This window comes from Gadus chalcogrammus, chromosome 3 (assembly GCF_026213295.1).
Source record: "Gadus chalcogrammus isolate NIFS_2021 chromosome 3, NIFS_Gcha_1.0, whole genome shotgun sequence".
Classification (NCBI taxonomy): domain Eukaryota; kingdom Metazoa; phylum Chordata; class Actinopteri; order Gadiformes; family Gadidae; genus Gadus; species Gadus chalcogrammus.
This window is the reverse complement of record NC_079414.1, coordinates 28,180,901-28,195,360: the sequence shown is the minus strand read 5'-3', so window position 1 is coordinate 28,195,360 and position 14,460 is coordinate 28,180,901. Positions and strand designations below refer to the sequence as shown.

The 14,460-nt window shown below is 44.0% G+C and overlaps 4 protein-coding genes across 7 annotated transcripts in view; 1 reads left to right on the top strand and 3 right to left on the bottom strand.

Annotated features, from left to right (window-relative positions):
* Positions 1–1,365, bottom strand: part of cc2d1a (coiled-coil and C2 domain containing 1A) — a 26,631-nt gene extending 25,266 nt beyond the window's left edge. The window contains exons 1-3 of the mRNA XM_056587145.1: positions 1,051–1,365; positions 805–909; positions 388–520 (exon numbers count right to left, since the gene is read on the bottom strand). Of these exons, the coding sequence (XP_056443120.1) occupies positions 388–520; positions 805–876 (205 nt within the window). The 5' untranslated portion in view covers positions 877–909; positions 1,051–1,365. The remainder of the gene's footprint in view (positions 1–387; positions 521–804; positions 910–1,050) is intronic.
* On the top strand, positions 901–4,138 carry LOC130379981 (uncharacterized). Of its 3 annotated transcripts, none has more exons than XM_056587147.1 (8): positions 901–1,012; positions 1,550–1,593; positions 1,726–1,814; positions 1,899–2,662; positions 2,752–3,205; positions 3,288–3,424; positions 3,603–3,686; positions 3,770–4,138. In XM_056587147.1, the coding sequence occupies exons 1-8, from the start codon at positions 945–947 to the stop codon at positions 3,840–3,842; spliced, it is 1,713 nt and encodes a 570-aa protein (XP_056443122.1). In that variant the 5' UTR covers positions 901–944; the 3' UTR covers positions 3,843–4,138. The 3 variants fall into 3 exon arrangements, with proteins under 3 accessions (XP_056443122.1, XP_056443123.1, XP_056443124.1); XM_056587148.1 differs by having other exon boundaries at positions 901–1,348; XM_056587149.1 differs by lacking the exon at positions 1,550–1,593.
* Positions 4,024–5,286, bottom strand: nanos3 (nanos homolog 3). The gene has a single exon (XM_056587151.1). It carries the CDS (start codon positions 5,076–5,078, stop codon positions 4,521–4,523), a length of 558 nt encoding a protein of 185 aa, XP_056443126.1. The 5' UTR covers positions 5,079–5,286; the 3' UTR covers positions 4,024–4,520.
* A 4,445-nt stretch (positions 5,287–9,731) lies between these two features.
* Positions 9,732–14,170, bottom strand: si:ch211-286b5.5 (uncharacterized protein LOC100003596 homolog). Of its 2 annotated transcripts, none has more exons than XM_056587153.1 (3): positions 13,970–14,170; positions 12,573–12,698; positions 9,732–12,422 (listed from the first exon to the last, which is right to left on the bottom strand). In XM_056587153.1, the coding sequence occupies exons 1-2, from the start codon at positions 14,057–14,059 to the stop codon at positions 12,573–12,575; spliced, it is 216 nt and encodes a 71-aa protein (XP_056443128.1). In that variant the 5' UTR covers positions 14,060–14,170; the 3' UTR covers positions 9,732–12,422. The 2 variants fall into 2 exon arrangements, with proteins under 2 accessions (XP_056443128.1, XP_056443127.1); XM_056587152.1 differs by having other exon boundaries at positions 9,741–12,422; positions 12,536–12,698; positions 13,970–14,166.
* Between the last annotated feature and the right edge of the window lie 290 nt (positions 14,171–14,460).

Here is a 14,460-nt window from a genome sequence, read left to right as displayed (position 1 = left end):
CACATCCTCACCTACGGCAGAGTCAGGTCCCGGCCACCAACACGCTGAGCGCGTTGGTGGGCGAGGAATGGAGCCATTGGATAGTCTGATCGGTAACCAGCGAATCAGCGCGGTGTGTGGGAGGGGCAGACTAGCGCCACCCGAAGACTCAACTGAACGTACACGCTACTGTGTAGTTGGCAGTAGTGTAACTTTTTAAACTCTGCAGTGTAACCTTTCTGCCTTACGGGTCAGACCAGAGGCCACAGAGCGGTTGGATAAAGGCAGTTGGCGGTTGGTTTGAGTCTGGGTGTGTGGGCCCCTTAAAAGGAAACAGTTTGTCTTATTGAATCGTGTATAAAATCCTCCATAAAGATCCTGTACAGATGAGGGCACGTCACCGAGCACCTCTGCCTCCGTTCTTCTTCGCCGTTGGTTTCCCTGCCCCTCCCATCAGTGCCAGAAGCTCCGCCTCCAGCTCCTCCTCGTTCCCGCCGTCCTCCGCATCCCCCTCGGGGGTGAGGTCCAGGAGCAGACCCATCTGGGGGCCAGAGGAGGAGCTGTCATAACTGGTTAGGATCAAACTACTGCAAGAAAACACCAGCAACCCTCACGTATACATCTAGATCTATAGATCTATATGGATAGACATTCACATAGATCTATATATATCCATATAGAGCTAAGTAGATATATAGATCTATTTGAATATCTATCCATATGGATCTATATTAATATCTATCCATATAGATCTATATATCTATAAATCTAGATCTATAGATCTATCTAGAGCTAAATCTCCATTAGCTGTCAGAGGCGCGTTACCTGCTTGGCCCGGGCGGCCCCCTGACCCCGCGGGGGGGGGGCCTGACCACGCGGGGGGGGGTTCCGACGCATCCTGATCCTGTTGACTCAGACCGCGGCAGCAGCCTGAGAGAGATGACGTGTTAACTTAATGTTGCGATATGAACCTTATCCTCAGTATGACGTCGCGACTGTCATTCAGTCCTAAAGGGGTACTGATGATTAGCAGGTAAATCTAACAACCATCAACTGAAGCGAGCGGTATACCTCAACACGGGCGTCCGGTGATGTCAATAGTGTTAACGAGTCGGTCTATTCAACTTCAGCGGACAGTGTTTATCTGTTACAGGAGAGAACCCCGAGAAGGTTTAGGTTTACCAGTCTGTCAACAGTGGAATGTTCTTCCTGCTCTGCGTCTCCATGGCAACGCCGCTTTACGGCCCACTTTACGGCGGTCGTCCAAAACGCGCCTGACGTAAAGATAAAGACAGTACTGTAGCCTAGCCGGGGCTGAGAGTGTTAACATGAACTGTCATCATCGTGTTTAATTTAGTTTAATATGAAGGTTAGGATTACGGCAGACTCCGATTAAGTATTTTCTAATATAGTGTTCATCACAGTTTATAACTCCGTTATTGTTGTTTCAAAGCCAACTGCTAAGCTAATGTAAACAACATTTAAAACATAAAACCATAGGAGCCAGGCCAGGGACAGAGATCAGATAGATAAGTGTATTTAATATCCATATCAACGCTCTGTGTTTAAGAGGGAAGATGGGAAGAGGCCGAACTAAGAGCCCCTCCAGCCTTGGTAAAGAGCCTTCATAGTGTTCATAGAGAATAACATGACCTTTCATACACCATGTACAAAGAAAGCATCGACCTGAGTGACACCTGCCACTGTATTAATTGAAGTTTGCATCACGATCTTGTGTTATTGAAGGCCCGGCCCAGCCCCAGCAGAGGGCGCTGCGCTCCAGGAGGAGAGAATCAGCCATGTCCAGTGAAAAGCAAACCAAACATAACCCCCCGGTACTGAAGTCTTTGGAGAATATATGCCTCCTTCAATAAGTCTGTTACATAACCTTACTTATCCAGCGCACTGTTTTTATTTAGGAGGCCCTCCCGCCATGCCCTCCCCAGCCCGCTCCCCCGGGGCCGACCCAGGAACCGGCTCCAACCAGCGGCTGGGCCGGGCCTGGGATGGACGGGGCGGTGAAAGAAAGTGATGGTGAAACATCAGGGCTCACAAGTAGCCTCAAAACCACAACGTTGAGCCAACACAACCCAGACAACAGAGAGGACTCCATGGAGGTAGAGGACCAGAGCCTGACCTCCTCCACCTGTATGGATGGCAACACGATGCATGACAACATGGACCTGTCTGGGGCGCTCACTGAGGTGGGGGAGGGGGGAGAGGCAGAGGGCTTCGAGACTCTCTACCCAACAGGAAGGATGGAAGAGGAAGAGGATGCTACTGAACACCAGACATCTGACCCCGAGTGCTCAGCAGAGGACAGGGAGTCTGGTACTGAGCCCGTTGAAGGGATGCTATCGAGGAAGAGGAAGAGGAAGAGGAAGAGGATGGGCGTGTGTGTTCTGACAGAGAAGGAGAGGAGCCACTTCTTAAAAAAGCATGAGAATGAGAAACTCCAAAACGAGGCAGAGGAGAAGAGAGTTGGAGATACGGGTCGCACTGGAGACAGCGACGTGGAGCTGGAGGAAGATCCTGACGAGGAGTCTCACTCAGAGGCAGAAGAAGGGTGGGTGGTGTCCGTGTTAAACTCACCCGTGACTCAAGGCATCAAAGTAGGACCTTTGACAGAGCAGAGTGAGCTGGAGGAGGAACCAGCGCCCCCAACTGGTGGAGCAGGGGACAGGTCAGGCTGATCCGTTCCGGACTGGGTACATTTATTCGGGTGTAAACATGTCAACTGAGTTCCTGTAATGGTTGTGTTCCTCCTTCCAGCTCCTCTGAAGCAGCCTGTGAGGAGGGCAGCGATGCGGTCCGCCCAACAGATCCCGTCCGCTCAGAGGAGAACGATCCCCGGGCGAGGGCGAGCAAGGACTGCGGACGCGGGCCGCTCAGCGACAGAGAAGCCCGCCTCCTCATGGAGATGGCAGGAAGAAAAGATGAACCCGAAAAACAAGAGAATGTGAAGGAGGCTGTGGCAGAGCCCCACCGTGCCCCCACCCAGGTCCCGAGTAGCGTGAACATCGGCCTAACAGAGAGTCAGCGAGAGGAAGTGCAGACCCCCCAGCAGCCCACGGAGAGCTCAGCCACAACAGGGGGTCTCTCCGAGACGCAGGGGTCACAGCCCAGTCACTCACTCATGGACACTGGACTAGGAAGGTCCGAACCTATCGGGACGCCGCCGGGCCCTGCTGCAGCAGCCCCTAGTGGCGGGGAGGAGAACGGCAACGTGAGCACTGGGACCTGAAGCAGTGGCTGGTTTTAAAGTGGTTGATAAGTGGAAACCTAGAACTACTTCTTGTGTGTTTCAGAGCGGACCTTTGGAGGAGGTCGACATCGCTGCGTCTCCTGCTCCCCAACCCCTGCTGGCCAGAGCCACCCCCGACCTGGTGGGCTTCGGACCCTTCGACTACATCTCTGACTCTCAGCTCCAAGACATCAGTCTGATGTAAGGAATGGCACTCAGGAGCGCCGAAGCAAGCGTCTCTTATATTAAGGTCAACAGATTGTTCCTTTGGAAGATTGCCTGAGAGATGAGGAAGAGAATCTTTGCTGCTTTGGGCAACATCACGTCATTATTCTTCCAATAATGCCACTCATCTAATGTCCCACTATGCCCCCCCCAGGGAGGCGCAGGGGGGCGGCCCCCCGTCCCTGGAGGACGCCAGCGCCCAGGTCCGCGGGCTGTGCCAGGAGCTCTCCTACCTGAAGTAAGGGTCACCAGGTTGTGTAATCGTCTTGTTAGACCCACATCTCCTTAACCCAAGTTAATGTTCTCAATGCTTTCTTCCAGTCGCATCGTCATGGCGACCCAGAGGAAGGTTGAACTCTTTCGCCGTGGCAACAGGGGCCCCAAGGCCCACTAGAGGCCCTCAGACCAGTTATGGCTCTTCAGTTATTACATCAAGGGCCTTTGGTATTCATACTTTACCTCATTGTTCTCTCGTTCATAAGGCTGACTTTTAGTACTTATTTAAGTTGTGTTGCTCACTGTTCACTTGTTAGAGACAAACAATCGAGTCATGCAAGTAATTCATGCACTCGACATTGATGAATCACACCAACATAAGAGTTCAAGTGGTTGTATTCAAGAAACACGTTTAACATAGTAAATCAAATAAACAAAAATGAACAAAAACACTCAATTATTAAAAGATTTAAAATGTTGACGAATGCATATGTAATTTCCTATCGGTAGAGATAAAATGGTAAAATGTTTAAAGGATTAGACACCATTCTAGGCACTCGTCTAATATGTGAATCTCAACACCAAGCAGTGTCAGTGAGCTGACAACACAGGTAACAGGCAGATAGTGAGCTCACCACACAGGAACACGTTGACCACACATACATGCTGGCGGTCAGAAGAATAGTCTAGTAAAATAGTAAAATAAGCTGGTTAAATAATTGATGCACAGCAAACGTTCATGCAAAAACATAATGAGTAAAATACAAGTAAAAACACAACAAAAACAAGTCCAACTCTAATATTATACTTTTAACTTAAGCCGAAGACTATAGTCCCAGGCGCCGTACCAACAACCTTAACGTTTGGGCTGTGCGTAAACGGAGCAGTACGCGTCGTCCACCAGTGGGCAGAAGCGCTTGGTGTGCGCCCGGGCCCCCGTGGCATTGCACAGGGGGCAGATGTAATTCCTGAGGTAGGGGCACAGCACCTCCCCGGCCTGGTTCTTCAGCCGATGGGAGCTGAACACCTCGGCAGACTCCCCGTTGTGTTTGCAGAAGCCGCAGAACATATCCGGGCCCTTCAGGCCGGCTCTCTGGCCCCTATCTCTGCAGGGCGGTCCAGGGGGGGGGGGCGTCTCCCCGTTACTTTGTGCATTTGCACGCAAGGAATCGAAAGCGCCTCTTCTTTTCCTGAAGTCCAGAGAAGCGGTGGAAGAAGCCCCGGGACGTCGCATGTCAACATGGACCGAATCGCCATTAAGCACGGTACGGAGCCCTAGAGTATTGCATCGGAGCGGAGGCTCCAGGGCCGAGGAGGTCTCAGCGGAATTGTCTCTCGCCTGGATGTCCCGTATCGTATCTGCCAGTCCCATGTAGTCTCGCCAGACCTGAAACCCTTGGCTCTCCGATTCCATGCAGCTTGGTTAAGAGAGCAGATGACCACAAAGCGTCATCCTACTCTGCTGCCACTTGCTAGACTTTGAGACTGCCTTACGTTACGATCACTTACTGATCGAATTGTGGTTATTCAAATTGACCGACACGTGTTGCAGTACACAACAGCGCGTGCGTAACACACATCTGATTGATAATTTGTTGCAAATTTCATCAGGAGCCAATCAGATGGGGGCGTGAATTCCCAGGAAACCCTTTTGGCGCTGTAGGGCGCCAAAAGCCGTCCCTAGCACCAATAGGAAGCGGCGCTGCAGCATCGTTGTGATATGTTTTGAAAGAAGCAGATCAACAAACATAGTGGGTATAGGCTACCATAACGACATACCAGTTGTTTTATGACTACATACATGGCTCTGATGCCCATGATCCTCTGTTTGTGCTTACAATAGTCACGTGACGATAGTTACTTTATGTACTGTCGGGCACTTTGTTTACGGTTTAGTCACTTTACACACTTTATTTACTTTCATTGCCAATTCCTTTTGCATTGTGGAATTATTCATCAAGTGCATCAACAATCTGTGTTGGGCTTTACATAGTCTCGCAAAGCCAGACCAAACTACAGCAAGTAGAATGAGTTTACATGGTGACCTTCTACTGGTCTCGCTGCAGCCTGTAGGACATGGACATCCAACGTCCAAGGGCTGTCACGTGATTCCACTTGCCACCCCCATTGACGTCACTGGCAAATCGCGGGGGAGAGCTTCATTCTCTTCTCGACTACTTCGCCAAGATGACATTGACAACGATGGCAAGTCGCTAAAATTAATTAATGAAACAACCTAATTGTGATTGCAAAAACATGCATTTTTGAAATGTGTTTTTGATGGGTCTCCTCCTTAAAGTGTAATTCCGGTGCAAATTGAACCCAGGGTCTTTGTTTTGGCATGAAAACCCATCAAATAAGCCCTCCAGATACCTTTTTAATTGAAAATCGAGTATTATAGTTTGCCCGATGTTCTGCCAATTTCTGCTACCCATCAAATTCTGCTACCTAGTGAAAATGTGCGATCCTGCGTGCGCACCCATCAGTTTCTGCTACCTTTTAGGCTGATGGTGTATATATTCTTTAAAACATGTTTTTAACTGCGCAATTATCTTAGACATATGTTTAACATTGTGCCTTTTCACCTGTAAGAACTTAAATTGGTGCACACTTCTGATGAATGTAGAAATAAGATGATATATGTGTGTTATCTTTATGGGTCTGGGAGCGGAGAAAGTTTTCGTCAGTGGTGGAAGGGGAGGGGGAGGGGAGGGGGCGACATCTTGTCTTGTTATAACAAGATATTTATCGTGTTACATGAATTCTAAATACTTGTGTTTGTAAAGCTATTGAGGAAAGATGGTGTTACGTATTTTAGGCACATAAGCTGCCCCCACATAGCCATTAGGAAGCAGGATCTAACACACAAGCTGCAATAACTACTCTAGCCACAGATGGCAGCACCTTTAGACAGGTGAGGATGGCGGAGCCATTACGTCACCCCGGTCACGCCCACTTCACATAGGCCACGCCCACTTGACGGGCAAATGCGCGTGATTCAGGGCTGTTTCCCAATGTCAAGGAAGCATGCTCAACGGCCGCCCTTTTAAGGACGCCACGTCATCGAACGCCGACAAGCACTGTTCCAATGTTGAGGACACTCGAAATACGCCTTCTTTTCGGGTCCTTCGTTTTTGAGAATTCCGAGATTTTTCAAGGATGCATCGCCGCATCCTAGACGAGCCAAAACTACCCACAATCCTCTGCGTTCACTGGGCGGGTTCTTGAAAATGGCAGAGAAGTACACGTTCAAACGAAGTGAAGTTATATTAGTTTTCAGAAATATTTTGTGCCGTATTGCTTTTTATAGATTCATCATGTTAATGCAAATAATCAAGCCTAAAGGCCTGTGCCACTTTTCAAACGTTTTTGCAACTTAATGATACGTTGCTATATTTTGCATGGACGTAGCTGGTGTTAAACACCACTGTCACCAATGTCAATTTACTCGCTCACAAGATTACATTATTTATGTATACCTATTTATGTTTTACGTTTTTTTTAGGGTCAGCCCAGCAAACGGAGGCTTTTGTGCGCCTTAGGGTGGCGCACAAACATTTGTTTGCCGGTGGAAGGGATAGTGCCACTATCCAATGTTGTAAAATTAATGCACAACCGATCATTTGCAATGTTTGTAATTTTGAATGAACGTATATAATTGTATTTTATATGATATACTTATGTGTTCAAAGCACTGGTAGATTGTAGGCATATATGAATGAATGAATCAGATCATATATCCAAATAAATACACGTTTATCATCTCTTTCTTTGTCTTTTTCCCCCTGCATAATAGTAATCAACCGTACTGTAAATGTAATGCATGAATTAAGTTCTCAGACAATTTCACTTAGTTTTATAAAAATTGAATGGATTTTCCTTTTAATAAAGACAATTCGATCAACCACAACAAAGCTTTTGTGACTTCCCCAAAGAGGCTCCATGCGAAGGAGAAATGACCGCATTCATAACAGACAAAAGTCAAATAAATATCGATCAGCTTGATTGCTGCCATGTTTTATTCATAAGCGCACATGTGTTTACAAGCGGACACGCAGTATTAAAAAGCGGAAGCGGAAGCGCTTCCACACTACCAAGTCGTTCCCAAAGTCAGACGTTACAAACGCTAGGAAGCACTCGAGCTAGCACTCTAGTCTCATCTCCATAGGACGCGACTAGCAAGGACGCGTCCTAGCAAGGCTGCAGCCTTCACTTTGGGAAACAGCCCCAATGTCAAGGAAGCATGCTCAACGACCGCCCTTTTAAGGACGCTACGTCATAAAACGCCGACAAGCACTGTTCCAATGTTGAGGACACTCGAAAGCCGCGCCATTTTTGCGTCCTTTGTTTTTGAGAATTCCGAGATTTTTCAAGGATGCATCGCTGCATCCTAGACGAGCCAAAACTACCCACAATCCTCTGCGTTCACTGGGCGGGTTCTTGAAAATGGCAGAGCAGTACACGTTCAAATGAAGTGAAGTTATATTAGTATTCAGAAATATTTTGTGCCGTATTGCTTTTTATAGATTCATCATGTTAATGCAAATAATCAAGCCTAAAGACCTGTGCCACTTTTCAAACGTTTTTGCAACTTAATGATACGTTGCTATATTTTGCATGGATGTAGCTGGTGTTAAATACCACTGTCAATTTACTCGCTCACAAGATTACATTATTTAAGTATACCTATTTATGTTTGTGTTGAATCGTTTTTTTTAGGGTCAGCCCGGCAAACGGAGGCTTTTGTGCGCCTTAGGGTGCACAAAATTTTAATCTTGAGAGCGAGTAAATTGACATTGGTGACACAGTGGTGTTTAACACCAGCTACGTCCATGCAAAATATAGCAACGTATCATTCAGTAAAAACGTTTGAAAAGTGGCACAGGTCTTTAGGCTTGATTATTTGCATTAACATGATTAATCTATAAGAAGCAATACGGCACAAAATATTTCTGAATACTAATATAACTTCACTTCATTTGAACGTGTACTGCTCTGCCATTTTCAAGAACCCGCCCAGTGAACGCAGAGGATTGTGGGTAGTTTGGGCTCGTCTAGGATGCAGCGATGCATCCTTGAAAAATCTCGGAATTCTCAAAAACAAAGGACGCGAAAATAGCGCAGCTTTCGAGTGTCCTCAACATTGGAACAGTGCTTGTCGGCGTTGAGACCATAGGTTGAGACGTCCTTAAAAGGGCGGCCGTTGAGCATGCTTCCTGGACATTGGGAAACACACCGTTATAGCCCCCTCTGGTGGTCGTTCCTACACGAGCGGAGAGACACGGGCCTAAGCCCATGGCTTGCAGCCATCACGGTATTTCTCTCACACGCGTTAGAAATACAATTCCCTCCCTTATGCTTCATAGTTACCATACCGAAACATGCCTACTTTAACAAATAAAGTGAGTTAAAAGCGACCAAGGATTGGACTACTTTCTTCAAGAAAAAAATGGAAACAATCGTTTGACCTCCTGTCTCTGGGAACATTCCCGGTTGGCTTTGATTAGTCCCAGAAATTAAACCTTAGGAGGTACGCTTCAAAATTCAAGTTAAAGCTTGAGTATCTGAAATACTTGCTTGTTTATAACGTCTTTATTTAAGATAGCAGGGGTAAAGTAGCCTATTCGAATAGACCAATTGCCTCTATCAAATAATGATCCCACTGCAAAATCACATTATTTTAAACCACTACTCACCCTATGTACACTAAGAATATGGGGAGCATATTTTGATGCTTGTTTATAACGTCTTTATTTAAGATAGCAGGGGTAAATGGATAGACCAATTGCCTCCATCAAATAATGTTCCCACTGCATAATCACATTATTTTAAACCACAACTCACCCTATGTACACTGTAAGAATATGGGGAGCATATTTTGATGCTTGTTTATAACATCTTCATTGAAGATTTCAGGGGTACAGTACGTAGATAGACCAATACATTCAATAAAATGTGTGGATAGTGTCTTGGTAAGATAGCTCTTTAATGATGAAAGTTCTTTAATGAATGTTCACTGCAGAAGGAGAGCTCTACGTTGGGAGCAGAAGAGCCATTAAATCTAAAGAGGAGGCAAGACAACTCTTTATAGAGTTTCACTCCTCTCCAATGGGGAGACATACGGGCATCCTGAAAACCTGCACAGCAATATCCTCCAGATTTTACTGGCTTGGCATGTCAGTGGACATTAACAACTGGGTAGGCCATTTGTTATTGCGGTTTTGTGTTTTTGTGTTTTATTAACAGCTACTTTCTTAAAGGTCTTGGAATGTGATAAATGCCAGATGCTTGGAAAACCTTTGACTGCTGCCCAGCCATTACAGTGTATACAGGTACATGTGTGCAGTGGTATCTTATCCAAAAGCTAATAATAAAGAAGTATCGAGTGTAAAAATAATTAAATTTGTTTTACCTTGATAGGTGTCTGCTGTCTGGGAGCTAATTGGTATTGACCTGACCGGACCTCTCCCAAAAACGCTGGATGGCTTCCAGTACATTTGAACAGCCACAGATTACTTCTCAAAATGGGTTGAGGCTTTCCCATTAAAGCTGAAGTGGGACGCCACATCTGCTCGATTATTTATACACATGGTTGTCCCGAAATAATCTTATCTGACCAGGGAAAGAGTTTGTTAATGAAGTATGTGCGTTTTAATAATACTATTGTAGTAAATACAATTCAGGAATTATTCCTTTCTGCTTGGAATGTATTATTTTTTTTACTTTAACTGATTTTATTTCAGCTCAACACCAGCCTTTGCAGTATTTTGGCTATTCAAAGAAGTGTGACAGCTGCCTATCATCCCCAAACCAGTGGTCTGGATGAGAACACATTGTTAAACATCACTATTTATTACACTTTTATTTTAGTTGTCATTTGTTCAGTGCTACAGAAATCATAATGCTTTGTGTCTAGATAGCATAAACAATAGGGAGGTATTTGTGACATGTATATATTTAAGTATAGTATTTGTGTGAAGTTTTTCGAAATGTTTTTTCTTTTTTATTCACAAATTATACATTTGTAGTGTACCATGATTGTTTCTAGGGAATTTTAGAGGACTTCTGTGTGGTGTGCTCCTTTGCCGAAGAAAATGCAGATGACAGCATGATTGAAAAGGTAAAGTACAAATAGTAAAATATGTGCTTTGTATTATTAATTGACTCAAATGTGTGTGCATAATACCGTACAATGTATCTCATTGTAAATTGTAATTCTCTTTTTTGTTTTATTTGGTAGGTGCAGTGTGGATTGTGCAGTCGGTGGGCACATTTTGAGTGTGCACAATATGCCCATGAAAATAAGGCTGCATATATTTGCAAGAAATGCCTTAAAATAAAATAAGGATTTGAGATGTTTTGGTTGTTTTTATTATTATTTTATGGATCTTTTGAATAATTATTATCAATTAAATATATAAACACACACAGAATCCCATTCACAAATATATACAAGTTTTAAAAATACGTTGCTACACTTTTCTTGTTGAAGTTATTTATTTAGTTTCATTGATTATTGATGTTTTTTTTGGCGTTTTCTTTTAACATTACGTATGCACATACTGTACCGCTGAAATCTTCAATGTACGTTATAAAACAGCATCAACAGTATACATAGGGTGAGTAGTGGTGTAAAATAACATGATTCTGCAGTGGGAGCATTATTTGAGAGGCGATTGTTCTACAGATCACACGCGCCTTACGTCATGCTTGTGACGTAAGGTAGCATTTTCTGATGGGAAGCATGATATGATAGACTCCACTATCGAGTCGCACCACGGTAGCAAAATCTGACAAGGGAGCAGAAATTGGATTGCTTTGCGTTCCTGGTTGAATTGACTAAACGTTGGTTTGAATCATTTGTAAACGGTGCTACTGTCCACCAACAACGCCATCCCTTAACACTCTTGTAGGTGCAATTAAATGTGTAATATATTTGTTTACAAATAAATGATCCAATAATGCTACACAATGGATGATTTTTATAATACAATTTAATACATTCTGTTTAAAATGCTAGAAAAGTTAAGGCAGATGAATTTAACAATACATTTAGGATTAAGGTTAAAGGCACAGAATTTCAGTGTGGAAAGGTATAGATTAAAAAGCTAAAATGTAAATCACACAATTCACTGAATTCCAGAAATAGTTGAAAAAAGTAATCTTTCAATGTGTGTGCTTTGAGTTGAACGATGGTGGTCACTGCCCTGGATCAATCTTTGAAAATGCAGAAACTTTTAAAGCAGAAATCTATTTTGTTGGAATATTGGTGAATAAATGGACTAATTGATGAGATGAAAATCCAACCAGGCAGCACCCCATCAATAGAGAAAGAAGCTGTGGCCTGTGTCCATTCCTAATCAACAGATCCACTTGTTTCTAACATGGTGCAGGCACACTGCTGCAGTCATTTTTTTAATAAACTACAGGCTGATGAATGCTGATAATGTATTAAACATTGGATTCAAAGCAAGAGTCCTTAAAACAATGTTAAGTGAATAAATTATTAATCAAAGCAACATCTTACTTCGAAGTCTGCCTAATTTACACAGTTACAGAGTTTAGAACGAGACACTGTTTGGCACAGTTCAGAGTGCGTAATACATGATGGCACCACTAAGTTAATAAGAGTGTCAGTTTACCAGGAACCATTGCCCCGTTACCCCTCCGCCCTGGCTGCTGTCCGCAAAAAGAGCAAAAAGAGCAGAAAGCCTTCAAAGGGACGTAACTGCAGAACTCATTCATGTTGCTTATTACCCTGAAAGAGGCAAAGAGGAACACAAACGTAAAGTCACTGAAACAAAAAATGGATTTCGAATTCCGCTCAAATTATTCTGCTGAGCGAGGCAAAATGTTTTCAATTGAACCGACCTGCATCATTACTGCTGGAGAACCCCTCTCCTCATACCTAGAACAGGCTGCAGGACTTGGGGGGTCTGTAGGGGTTCTCACTGGAAGGGATTCCCACCAGCAGGGGGTCTTTGGACGCGTTTTGCAGACAGAAATTCCTCAATTCAGCGGCAGCTTGGGACACCTTCAGAAACACAAACACTATACTTGTATATCGATTTAAATATAAATCATTTTTTTTGTAGTACAAGCGATATATTTCCTGAAACAACATCTGATGAATATTATCACTGACTAATTTAGCATTTCACCAAAACCTTACTTAATGCAGGTAATGCACCCAACAGAGATAACTCTAGTAGTCACTCAAGTAGTCCAACAAACTGTAGATCCACACTTTAGAAGAGGCATTACCGCATAGATCTACAGTATGTACTGAAGCCTTAGAAGAGGCTTTACTAATCTAAGGGTTTACTACATAGACCTACAGTATGTGAAGCCTTAGATTAGGCTTTACTGATCTAAGGCTTTACTACATAGATCTACAGTATGTGAAGCCTTAGATTAGTCTTTACTGATCTAAGGCTTTACTACATAGATCTACAGTATGTGAAGCCTTAGATTAGGCTTTCCTGATCTAAGGCTTTACTACATAGATCTACAGTATGTGAAGCCTTAGATTAGGTTTTGCTAATCTAAGGCTTTACTACATAGATCTACAGTATGTCCTGAAGCCTTAGAATAGGCTTTACTAATCTAAATCTTTGCTACATAGATCCACAGTATGTCCTGAAGCCTTAGATTAGGCTTTACTAATCTAAATCTTTACTACATAGACCTACGTATGTGAAGCCTTAGATTAGGCTTTACTGATCTAAGGCTTTACTACATAGATCTACAGTATGTACTGAAGCATTAGATTAGGTTTTGCTAATCTAAGGCTTTACTACATAGATCTACAGTATGTACTGAAGCCTTAGATTAGGCTTTACTAATCTAAGTCTTTTCTACAAAAACCTACAGTATGTACTGAAGCCTTAGATTAGGCTTTACTGATCTAAGGCTTTACTACATAGATCTACAGTATGTAGTAAAGCCTTAAATTAGGCGTTACTAATCTAAACATTTATACGTTAATTGAATGTGCTAAAAGAAACACTTCACTCATTAGTCAGTTCCCAAACTTTATAAAGATAACATTGCTTACATTCAATAGTTCATGTAATTAACACATTTTCGAACTTAGAAACAAACCTTTCAGCACAGTGAGAAACATCCGCAAAACTGTGCAGCGATAGTAAAGTGTAAAGTAATCCTAAAAGTTTTAAGTGATAAAGTGTTAAGTAATGTTGTTGTGGATCTCATGACGTCATGCCACCAGCTAACGGCTAGCTCCTCTTCCGGGTTCGTATGCTACCGTCCAGCTAACAGCTACCTCCTCTTCCGGGTTCGTACCTGGATCCTGCGGACGCTCGCCTCCACCCTCAGCTGCTTGACGGCCCGTTGAGCGACGACCAGGCTGCTGCTGGAGTTGTTGTTAGACATGACGGCGATAATTAGCTCAATAAAGCGTTGAAGTCCCGAGGGGAGATCCCTGATCCAATCCGAACCCAGGGGGAGGACATCAGCGACATCAACCACTCCTTAACCCTCCCCTTTTGCGCAATCGATTCTCATTGGCTCTGCGTCGATCGATGAAAGAGTTCTGGCCATATCCGATAGCGACGCGCGCGCGCGCACACACACACACACACACACACACACACACACACACACACACACACACACACACACACACACACACACACACACACACACACACACACACACACACACACACACACACACACACACACACACACACACAGTTTTCTGATATTTCATTTTTGTAAATGTAACGTTGTTTTGAATGTCTGGCAGTAAACCTTGAACTTGAATCCTGTCTG

What these genes read in the sequence shown, in the direction of transcription:
- LOC130379981 (XM_056587147.1), top strand. Translation starts at nt 945, where the DNA reads ATGAACCTTATCCTCAGTATGACGTCGCGACTGTCATTCAGTCCTAAA. An exon ending in ACTGGTGGAGCAGGGGACAG is followed by an intron (nt 2,663 to 2,751) that starts GTCAGGCTGATC and finishes TCCTCCTTCCAG; the next exon opens with CTCCTCTGAAGCAGCCTGTG. An exon ending in CAGGAGCTCTCCTACCTGAA is followed by an intron (nt 3,687 to 3,769) that starts GTAAGGGTCACC and finishes GCTTTCTTCCAG; the next exon opens with TCGCATCGTCATGGCGACCC.
- nanos3 (XM_056587151.1), bottom strand. Translation starts at nt 5,078, where the DNA reads ATGGAATCGGAGAGCCAAGGGTTTCAGGTCTGGCGAGACTACATGGGA.
- si:ch211-286b5.5 (XM_056587153.1), bottom strand. Translation starts at nt 14,059, where the DNA reads ATGTCTAACAACAACTCCAGCAGCAGCCTGGTCGTCGCTCAACGGGCC. An exon ending in CGAGCGTCCGCAGGATCCAG is followed by an intron (nt 12,699 to 13,969) that starts GTACGAACCCGG and finishes GTGTTTCTGAAG; the next exon opens with GTGTCCCAAGCTGCCGCTGA.